At 32.4% G+C, this 11950-nt stretch overlaps 2 protein-coding genes across 2 annotated transcripts; both read left to right on the top strand.

Annotated features, from left to right (window-relative positions):
• The first annotated feature begins 352 nt into the window (after positions 1–352).
• Positions 353–1916, top strand: LOC144835871 (peroxidasin homolog). Its single transcript, XM_078690990.1, has one exon. It carries the CDS (start codon positions 515–517, stop codon positions 1862–1864), a length of 1350 nt encoding a protein of 449 aa, XP_078547116.1. The 5' UTR covers positions 353–514; the 3' UTR covers positions 1865–1916.
• A 5066-nt stretch (positions 1917–6982) lies between these two features.
• LOC144834442 (uncharacterized) lies at positions 6983–8453 on the top strand. Its single transcript, XM_078689248.1, has one exon. It carries the CDS (start codon positions 6983–6985, stop codon positions 8324–8326), a length of 1344 nt encoding a protein of 447 aa, XP_078545374.1. The 3' UTR covers positions 8327–8453.
• Positions 8454–11950: the final 3497 nt, after the last annotated feature.

Below are 11950 nucleotides of genomic sequence, written 5' to 3'. Positions count from 1 at the left end.
GTATTTCCTTAATGTATGACTCCATGGAGTAAATTCAATGTGAAAGGTACTGTGAACTCATTTAGAGTTACGAATTACGTTCCCCCAATTTATGAATATTGAGAACTTCATCCTTATTTTACTGAATTCATGACAATTGTAATAATAGCTTATTTAAAACAATAGTCAATGCAAAATCCAACCTGCATCAGCGTTGGTGCAAATTGATATTTTAGGGTTGTTTTTGTGGTAAATGCTATCTAAAAGAGTAATATTTTGTATAATCCAATACAATATTTAAGATTTATATTAACTTCTAATAGAAAAACATTTATAAGCGTTTCCTTAGATTCATTTTCATTAAGTATATAATGTGATAATGATGTTTTATAAAGTTTTTTGAGAAAACGAGAAACACAACTTTGTAATATACTGGTACAACGTCATGACCGATAGACTACTGAATAGTTCTGTAGGTACTGGCATAATAGCTTTGCATGATTATTTACCTGTTCGTAAGAAATGATACAGTAAAATGAGCACTTTGTTAACAGTGATTCTTACATTGATTATGACAACGGGTTGTGTAATTTGTGACGGACCTATTACGTTTATAGATGAACCCATAAACGGATATGTTGATATTGGAGAAGATCATTCTTTTTCTTGCATTGTTAGTGGGTTAATGAATGAGAAGCTTACATGGTATAAAGATGAAAGTCTGATGATGTTAAATGAAGAAGAATCTAGAATATCTGAAGTCCAAAATGAAGTATCATTTGGAAATTTTACAACATTGGTTATTGACAATACATTGCAAAGTGATACCGGTTTCTATCAATGTGTTGTTATATCATTAGCGTATGGAGGAATATTGAAACGTTCTCGTAAAGCGGAATTAATTGTTCGTTCTTTACCTTCTCCAGAATATCCCCTTTGTCATCAATCGAAACCTGACACTCTGTTAGGTTCTACAATGTCAATGTCATGTGTTTCTGAAAAGGTTACCCCTCCTGTAACTTTACAATTTACACGTAATTCTAAAAGTATAAACTCTGGAATACCAATGACAGAGAAAGGAAACTTAGTAACAGTTCAACTTACAAAAAACACGACGAAAGATGATAATGGAGCAGTATACGAATGTCACCAGCATTCATCATTTGATTCAAATTATCACAAATCATGTTCAATGAAACCTCTGAATATACAATATAAACCTGAGATAAAGATACAACACACTAATCCAGTGTTACCTGGACGAGAGACGATTCTATTCTGCCAAACCTTTGCTAATCCACCGGTCTCACAATATAGTTGGAAATTAGTGCCTCCAATTAAAGATGAAGATATTTTTGTAGAAAAAACTGGACAAACATTAAAACTGTTACGACCTTCAATAAAACAAAGTGGAACAAATATAACATGTACTGCTACTAATGAAATTGGACAGGTATCATCATCTGTAGTATTAACAGTTTCAAATGCTATCATTAACTCAGATAATTCGTACGAACCATCGAGTAATACAAACTTAAACAATTCTCAGAAAGGAATACGTTTATCATTAGATGTTGTTATTATCATCACTGCTGGTGTTGTTATCATTATTGTACTTGTTGTCCTGGTTCCTGTATATCATTATTGTTTGTGTCGTAATGATAACACTATAATAGTTGATTCATTAGGAAAAGAAGTAACTCAACCTGAAGTGTATTATGAAACAAGAGATGGAGTTATTTTAAGACATACAGTACAAGATCGTTCATTACCTCGTGTACCTACTACAGAGGTATATGGACATTGGAGACATTCGACAGCTTCACAGGTTCCTAATGATCTTGAATCACATAGTTATACCTATATTGACACAGAAAACGATTGATGTCAAGGTACATAGCGATCTAGGTTCCTGTTTTTTTTTGTTACTGATCTTGAACAATAATAATTGAATATTGTTATTTGAACTAATAAATTGTCTATATTCGTAAAGCACATTGATTTACCAATTGGCAAAGACAACCGGAAGCATTATACAGACGGTTTGATATTCTCTTTTATTTAGATTTATTAGCCCCAACCAGAATGTGTTTACGTTTTCATTCTATGGTTCGTTGATGAATTTAAAGCAGCTATTGCAATAACTAACACATCAGACTTAGGTAAAATGAACTGTGTTTAAATAAATAGAAAAGTATGTCGTTCATCAATTTAAGTTTATTCAATATTGTCAAAACTAACCAAATGCATGTTTTCACATGTAAATTGTTTAATCGTTTATTTTACATTAACAAAACACAACAAAAATAAATGCCTGAGTGTGCCTTAGAATTAGATTATTATTGTAAGATTATACAAATTACATTTCAGCATGCTTTTAAATATCACTTTAGTATGTTTATTAATAATATATGTACAGCTTCTATTGAATTTATATTGTTAAATACCTCAACACAGTTTTCAAATTGGATTTAATTATCTACGTTTAAGACATATCGAAGAAATTTATAAAATCCTCTTTTGGGTATAGTTTATAAATTATGAAATAATGTTTTTCACAATATCTCGAAAACGAGAAACATAACTTATAAATTAATAGGCACAAATTTGAATCATTATCTGAACATGTCTATGTTAATCTTATTTATGAATAAATAGCTAATAATCATTTTCTGCATTAGCTTATACCTGTTTATATAAAAATAAAAGATTTGAATTATGTTGTTATCTTTGAGTTTTGCGTTGGTTATAACACCGTTTTATGTTATTTGTGATGCGGTTATTCAGTTTATAGATGAACCCTTAAACGGACAAGTAGATCTTGGTGAGGACCACTCTTTGTATTGTGTAGTTAGTGGGTTAATTAATGAAGAGCTTACTTGGTTTAAAAATGGTGGATTGATAGCTTTTGTTGAAGACTCACGGATATCTAAAGATCACAGTGAAATATCCACCGGAAATATAACAACATTGGATATTGACAAAACATTGCGAAGTGATGCCGGTTTTTATCAATGTGTCGTTATATCAGTGGAATCTGAGAGGGTATTAGAAAGTTCACGAAAAGCGGAATTAATTGTGCGTTCTGTTCCGTCTCTAGAATATCCCGTTTGTAATCAACCAAAAGGTGACATTTTCTTGGGTTCTACTATATTAATGTCATGTGTTTCTGAAAAGGTTACCCCTTCTGTAACTTTACAATTCACACGTAATTCTAAAATTGTAGACTCTGGAATACCAATGCAAGAGACAGGAAACTTGGTAACAGTTCAACTTACGTTACAGGCGACGAAGGATGATAATGGAGCAGTTTACGAATGTCACCAGCATTCATCTTTTGATTCAAATTATCACAAATCATGTTCAATGAAACCTCTAAATATACAATATAAACCTGAGATTAGGATACAACACACAAATCCAGTGTTACCTGGAAGAGAGACGATTCTATTCTGCCAAACGTTTGCTAATCCACCGGTCTCACAATACCGTTGGAAATTAGTGCCTCCAATAAAAGAAGAAGATATTTTTGTTGACAAAACTGAACAAACTTTAAAACTTTTACGACCTTCAATAGAACAAAGTGGAACAAATATAACATGTACTGCTACTAATGAAATTGGACAGGTATCATCGTCTGTAGTATTAACAGTTTCAAATACTATCATTAACTCAGATAATTCGTACGAACCATCGAGTAAAACGAACATAAACAATTCTGAGAAAGAAATAAATTTATCATTAGATGTTGTTATTATCATCGCTGCTGGTGTTGTTATCATTATTGTACTTGTTGTTCTGGTTCCCGTATATCATTATTGTTTGTGTCGTAATGATAACACTACAATAGTTAATTCTTTAGGAAAAGAAGTAACTCAACCGGAAGTATATTATGAGACAAGAGAGGGAGTTATTTTAAGACATACAGTACAAGATCGTTCATTACCTCGTGTACCTACTACAGAAGTATATGGTCATTGGAGACACTCAACAGCTTCACAGGTTCCTAATGATCTTGAATCACATAGTTATACTTATATTGACACTGAAAATGATTGATTTAGGGGTATATGGCACGATCTGATATCAAATTTTCTTCAATTGATACGGTAGATCATGAAACATTCTAATAATAAAAAAATCACATTTAGGTCTCATTCTAAAGAATGCTATATTCAAATTGGATTTAATTATTCTCCTTGTAGATATCTCTGATGTCGAGAATATATATTTTCTGTAGAATAAAATAAATTACCATATATTATGCTTCGACGTTTTCGCCTATAATATGATAACGAAGTAATGCTATTCCTTTTCTTTGTAATCATTGTTACTGAAATGTTTTGCAAGACTGTCTTTTCTTACGTGTACATATCGGTTTGAAGTTACATTATTTATTGCTGTAATCAATTTTACGACGTCACCTTTACGATAATATATTGAAAACATGAATTTCAGATACAATAGTTGGTTAAACGTGCATACATTAAAAATGGGCATAGAAGAAATCACGACGAAAAAATAGATTCTTTTAAAATGGTAAAAAAGTACCGAATTCCACATATTTCCACTTTAAAAAATCAGTCAGACTTTGTTTGGTAAACTGCTGATGGAGAAAAAAAACGAAATGTTGGTGGGATAATTGTTGATAGCGCAGAAATAAAAATCTTATTGAATAAAAAAAAATGATTCAAATCAACCATTTCTTTCTATATACTCTCTATTAACAACATTTGTGTTCAAAACAATACCGGTATGAGATTTACCTCGGTAATTTTAACTATATCTCACTGATACAAAGTGCTTATTTACTCCAAATGATTAGAAAGTGCAAACAAACTAGATTTGAAGTTTTCATTTTGTAGGAGGTTATCCAGGCAAACTTCTTTAAATCATAGCATTTCATAACATCGCGGGTAAATTACGCTTCGCAAATTTGACTTCATAAAAAGGTTAGACAAAAAGACCAAAAAGTGGCGAGAATTAGAAAAAAGATAAAGAAAAAAAACCCCGAAAATAACTTTTACGATTAATTAAGTTATTAATAAATAAACTAATAAAGCATAATTTTTGTAGGCTTTGAACAACATGTTGTTGATACTTTACGGAGCGTTACGTAGTTTAACTATCAATTTTAGTTTATGAAGTTCATCTTATTAATGAGTGGTCCTGATTTAGAATGAGATACAATAAAATAATAATTATTAAAGTAGTTTCCGATTCCATTATAATAAAGTACAATTTGCATTTACTTGGTTAGCTTCTTGCATATAGAAATTTATATTATTAACTTCTTTCTTTAATTTATTTTAATTAACTGAATACAGGTCTAGCTATACGTTTCATTTTCTGTACAATTTATGTTTATATAAGATGTGGATTTTTCGGAAGTAATGTGTGTTACCTTTATTATAATAATCCACATAAAATAAATTATATATCGTGGCCAAAGGTCAAATTGTAAGTAATTTTACAAAAATATACAAATATAAAAATCTCAAAACAATTACAAAAAACCTAAACTCTAAAATTTGATATTGGGAAAAAAACCCAAAAGAATCGCTTTCGAGCAGACAGCCAGAAGTGGAAAATTAAGGGGGTTATTGAGTAACTGTGTATAAAACGGAATAGGACTATTGGAGAATTTACTAGTTTTACTTTTGAAAGAATTTGTCAGAATTACGTAATTTTCTAGCGTTGTAATTGGAGTCTAGTGGGAGGAATTAAATCAGCAGAATGATTTGTAAAGGCAAATTTGGCAAATGCTTTGCTCTCCTTTCAGCGAGAGAATCAAATTTGCAAATAGCTCTGGAATGATCATATATTAAATCTAGTCCCCATAATAATACGATAGATGAATAGATCCGGATGCCAAACAACATCGGCATACTCTATATAGTCCAGTGGCAGACGAAGGGAGTATCACCGAAAGAGAACACATTTCTAGACCATTGTTTGTAGATTACGAATCTGGATAGAAAGCGTTTTCGAGATATAATGGATGCAAAGGTATCCCAACTATGTGATATCGATGATTATAAAAGTAATCACGTTATTTGATCAGTAATGTTATGACATTTCGTATGATTTTTATTAATTATAATACTGTATAAATTAAGCAAATTAATAATCAGACTTTTAAAAATTAAGCTTACTTTATATAAAATAAATGGTTCTGCAAAACTCATAAAGCTTTTAAAAATTTGCAAAGATTGGTCAGAACATAGGTACAGATCTGCAATATTCGTTTTTGAAGCAATGAACTTGATTGATTTGATCTAATTTGTTATGTTGGCAATATTCATTTTTGCTTTTCTAGGTACTCACATAACTAAGAAAGGAATGCAATTATGTGGTTGTTGATTTTGTACTGTACCGGTGGTGTTTTTTTTTTTATAGGTTTCGAATTAGTTTTCATTGGATGTTCATAGGCGCCTGGTGACGTGAAGGTGCGCTTAACAAGTCACCTTTTTCATCCACAACGCAATTGGAGCATAGTAGTTCGACTAGTATATCCACGGGATATGTGCATGATTTATCAACCCAGTGAATATATAAATCCATCCATGATTTCTTGGACTATTCAAACACTACAGTAGTTTGTGTGGCAAAAGGGCATATTCTTGCATATCCATCATTAAACGTATTTTAAAATATTTAATTTAATTAATACATTAATAATACTTTTCTAAAACTTTGAGATTTTAATTGTTATTACTTTTTAAAACTTCACAATTTCTAGAAACATTTATAATGTCCATAATTCTTTTGAAGGACCTCCTTAGATCAATTTGGATCACTTTTATTATTTTAATGATAAAAGAGAAAAGAAAAAATGAAACACTGTATACAAAAGAAATTGCATATATTTTGGAGAAACGAGAAACATAACTTTAAAAAGTATTGGTACAACGTCATAACCGGTGAGTTATGCTATTCGTATTGATATTTAAATATCTTGTTCAATTTCTGTCTGTTTGTAAGAAGATAATAAAAATTAACAATGTTGTTACCTTTGAGATTTTGGTTGTTACTGACAACGTGGATTGTAATTTGTGATTCTGTTATCCAGTTTATAGATGAACCCTTAAACAGAAATGTGGATCTCTGGAAGGATCAGTCTTTGAATTGCGTGGTTAGTGGGTTAATAAATGAAGAGCTTACGTGGTATAAAGATGACGCAGAAATATTCTTCGATGAAAAAAACTCGCGAATCACTAAAGTTCACGATGAATTGTCATTCGGAAACATAACGACGTTAGTTATTTCAGATGTATTGCGAAGTGATGCCGGTTTCTATCAATGTGTTGTTATGTCATTGAACTCTAGAATTGTATTGAAAAGTTCACGAAAAGCGGAGTTAATTGTACATTCTCTGCCTTCTCTGGAATATCCTATTTGTTACCAACCTACAGCTGACATTCTCTTAGGTTCTACTATATCAATGTCGTGTGTTTCAGAGAAGGTTACTCCACCTGTAACTTTAAAACTTACTCGAAATTCACAAAACCGCAATTATGGAATATCAAAACCAAACACAGAAAACTTGGTGACAGTTCAACATACAATGAACGCTACAAAAGATGATAATGGAGCAGTTTACGAATGTCACCAGTATTCATCATTTGATTCAAGTTATCACAAATCATGTTCAATGAAACCTCTGAATATACAATATAAACCTGAGATAAAGATACAACACACCAATCCAGTGTTACCTGGAAGAGAGACGATTCTATTCTGCCAAACGTTTGCTAATCCACCGGTCTCACAATACCATTGGACATTAGTGCCTCTAATAAAAGATGAAGATATTTTTGTAGACAAAACTGGACAAACATTTAAACTTTTACGACCTTCAATAAAACAAAGTGGAACAAATATAACATGTACTGCTACTAATGAAATTGGACAGGTATCATCGTCTGTAGTATTAACAGTTTCAAATACTATCATTAACTCAGATAATTCGTATGAACCATCGAGTAAAACAAACATAAACAATTCTCAAAAAGGAATTAGTTTATCTTTAGATGTTGTTATTATCATTGCTGCTGGTGTTGTTATTATTATTGTACTTGTTGTTCTGGTTCCCGTATATCATTATTGTTTGTGTCGTAATGATAACACTATAATAGTTGATTCTTTAGGAAAAGAAGTAACTCAACCTGAAGTATATTATGAGACAAGAGAAGGAGTTATTTTAAGACATACAGTACAAGATCGTTCATTACCTCGTGTACCTACTACAGAAGTATATGGTCATTGGAGACACTCAACAGCTTCACAGGTTCCTAATGATCTTGAATCACATAGTTATACTTACATTGACACAGAGAATGATTGATATCATGGTACATTGCAATCAATTTCAGATACAATGGTTATGTGTATGCATTAAAATAGATAAATCAGGACGAAAAAAAACATAAACTTACTTACGTATGCTACTGATGAAGAATAAATGAAATTAAATAACAACATTAAAAACATAATTCAAGTTATATAATTATATATACACACCTGTTTTTAAGTATCTCATTCTGTTCAAAACTATAGGGGATTTGCTAGGTAATATGAACTATACTTCACTGAAAGTCTTATTTTGTTTTTATTATTTATTTAAAAAAAAAAAAACCAATTTGCAGAAAATCTGCTGAATGACATGGTAAGGAACAATATACATTCAAAATACAAGTAAAGTAATGGTCATCATTAAACAAAATTATCGCAATTACACATAATATGTAAATGTAAACACATAGTATGTAAAAATATAGTCTTATTGCTATTGCATTTACATTATTGCTTAATTACACTATACAAATATAGTCTTTTATTTAAGTTGCAGAATTTACATTTAATTCTTAATTAAGGTTTAAATCAGTCGACTTCAGAGAAGTAAATAATTACAATTACACATTTACAGAAACATTATATACAAAATTAAATGATAAATAAAAATAAAATGAGTACAATTGCAAGAAATTTCCAATATATGCCAAAATAATTAATAGCTGATTACATTATCCATTTACTTTCTTTATTATTTAATCAATACTGTTGAGTCAGCGAATAGGAAACTGGATTGCACTGTTTCCATATGTATTTGTCTTATTTTTGGGGACCTGGTATGTATTACTTTTCCGTAAGGCCATATTATGTGCATAGATGGTAACGTCTCTCGGTCATGGTATGGAGTACCAACTGCTTCAATGATTCCGTGTATGATACGTAATCCGCACCAACCATAATGCGGCATGCTCTCTTTTGGATGCGCTCCAATTGGTAGGTTCCTTGGTTATACTGCCATGTCAAACCGGGGCAGTGTACTCACTTATTGGGCGAACATAACACGTATACACGGAGATCAAATCTTCAGTCGGGACACCAAACCGTTTGAGACGTGATAGAATGCATTGCCGTCGACTACTTTTACTAATAATATCATTAAGGTGGGACTGCCAGCCAAGATTGGACTGGACAGTCAGGCCCAGAAGCTTGGTCTCAGACACCACCTCGAGCTCCACCCCGGCGATATGAGGTTGAGGAGGGTTAGGCGGTTCCTTCATAAAACAAACCTGCATAACCTTGCACTTACTGGGGTTGAGCCCGAGACGGTTGTCCGTTGCCCAAGCATACAGATCTTGAAAATCCAATCCAATCTGGCTGGGTTGATTTGCGGGACGGACTTCTACAAGGCTGAGGTCATCAACATACATAAAGCTTTTAGCCAGAGTTATTAATAACTAACATGAAGATTATGTGGCCTAGCTTGGTGCCTTGCGGGACGCCACAGAAAAGCGTTTCCCACCGTGACAAGGCAGAGTGATATTGCACTCGTTGGCGACGAGATGTATAAGGAAGTGTGTTATCCATGGCAATAACTCACTTGACACCAAGCTCGAAGAGTCTCTGGATAGCTAACGTATGATCGATACAGTCAAACGCTTTGGAGAAGTCCGTCACAACAAGGGTGCCAACATTCTTACCCTTGTCTGTACCTTTAAAAAACAAATCGAGTATTTCTATTAGACAATGGGCTGTGGATTATCCTTTTCTGCCACCAAATTGGTTACGATCAATTTCTTTACCTATATCTTCCATAACCCAGTTGGGAACAAATCCTTCGCATACCTTCGCAAGAATCGATGTCAAAGATATTGGTCTTAATTTAGAGATTGAGGCAGGGGTAGTCTTTGAGATTGAGGAAATTGTGGCATCCTTCCACATTTTAGGAACAATTCCCTCTTTTAGAGATGAGTTAAATAAGTCACAAACGGGAACGCTAAACTCGCACGCAAACTCTTTAAGAAGTCAGTTTTACTATAATCGTTTAAATGTACATAGGCCCTACAGTACAGAGTTTGTACAAGAAATATCACCACCACAAAGAAACCTAATTTTCTAAAAAATATTGCATAATTTCGCATAATTTTGACTTTTCTTCGGTAGTTAGGTGATTCAATCTGATGATATTGGTGGAATATTTTTTATAGCGCAGAAATAAAAATCCGCGATGCCTAACCTTTGACATCTGATTAAAGATGGAAGCTGCGGTTTTGGTTGTAAATTTGCATCTTCATCATCATCATCAACATCATCAGGTGTAAATCGGACACTATGTATTTGAGGCGAAATGAATTTTGTTAAATGACACCCCTAGATGGGCGGAAATGGTACTCTCGCACATATAACATTTAAGATAAAAGGCACCTCTAATTCGCCGGAAAAGACACTCTCATGCAGTATGCTACCAATGACCAAAACGATCGTACTTTTTTCCTCCTCCTCACACACGTATTTTGAGCGGAACCGCCGATCGTTTGATCATTCACTCGGTATTTTGTTTTGCGTTTTGCTAACTAAACTCAGTGGCCGTATTTACCAATCACATATATTTCCCTTAAATATTAAGTATTTCACTTTACTCAATCAATATTTAAAGATGTATTGTCCCCCAAAATCATGAAAAATAAAGATTTTTAAAATCGGACTTTGAATAGGCCATTTTGCAGTTTTAATGAAGTTGTTCACTTCCATAAGAAAAAAAACGGGGGAAAACAATTATTTCACCTATAAAAAGACAAAATAAACAGTTAAATTACCCAAAAACTCATTGTCTTCCAGACAATTTGACCATTTTTTGCTTTAAATTACATTTTTCTCAGGTAAATAAATTTTTTTCAGACCCAATTTTTTGTGAGAGTGAATAATTATTATGTGACATTAAAATAACATATTCAACAAAAAAATTTAAAAAAATATTTTTTAGGGGGACAATATATCTTTAAGTACTGTATTTCCCTTGTATTCACTAAGGGAAACACGATTAAAATGGGCCCATTACTCCCAACCCACAACCCCTCTGTGACGGTTTTTAAATGTAATTTAAAACATTCCAATTCCGGTTATTTAGATCTCTAGGACTTATTCCCCACTTCCAGGAGTGATTCAAATACTTTCAAGTTTAAAATATTTCTCAGTACAATTCTGATCTTTTTGACACCACACTATAACCATCAGCCCCAGGCTATCCTCACGAAAATTTTATTTATTTAAATTATTAATACCGATTATTTAACAGGTTTGTGCTCAATTTGACCATGAAAATGACTTTTAAACTTGTAAGTTGAAAAATTGATGAACTTGATAATCTTCCGCGATGTCAATGATCCAATAATGGTTAAATTTGTTTTAATTAGCTTATACGTTCTTTAAAACAGCTTAAATCCCTATTTTACCATATTTGACCTAATCCTTGAAAATTACATTTGACCTGAAATTTGAGAGCGGCATCCACCCATACCTTTTTTGTCATCCCATAGGGATATATTCCACAATTGTTGCCAGCTATTAACAGAAAATTACCCCCCACTCCGGCCATGATGGAAAAGCTTACATTGGCCTCCCTACTATAACGAGGACAATGATTATGATGAGGATGAAAGAAAAGGTGGATTTGTATAAC

This window comes from Antedon bifida, chromosome 2 (genome assembly GCF_963402885.1).
Source record: "Antedon bifida chromosome 2, ecAntBifi1.1, whole genome shotgun sequence".
NCBI classification, from domain to species: domain Eukaryota; kingdom Metazoa; phylum Echinodermata; class Crinoidea; order Comatulida; family Antedonidae; genus Antedon; species Antedon bifida.
Note: the sequence above shows the minus strand (reverse complement) of the source record. Positions and strands in the feature narration are given on the sequence as shown.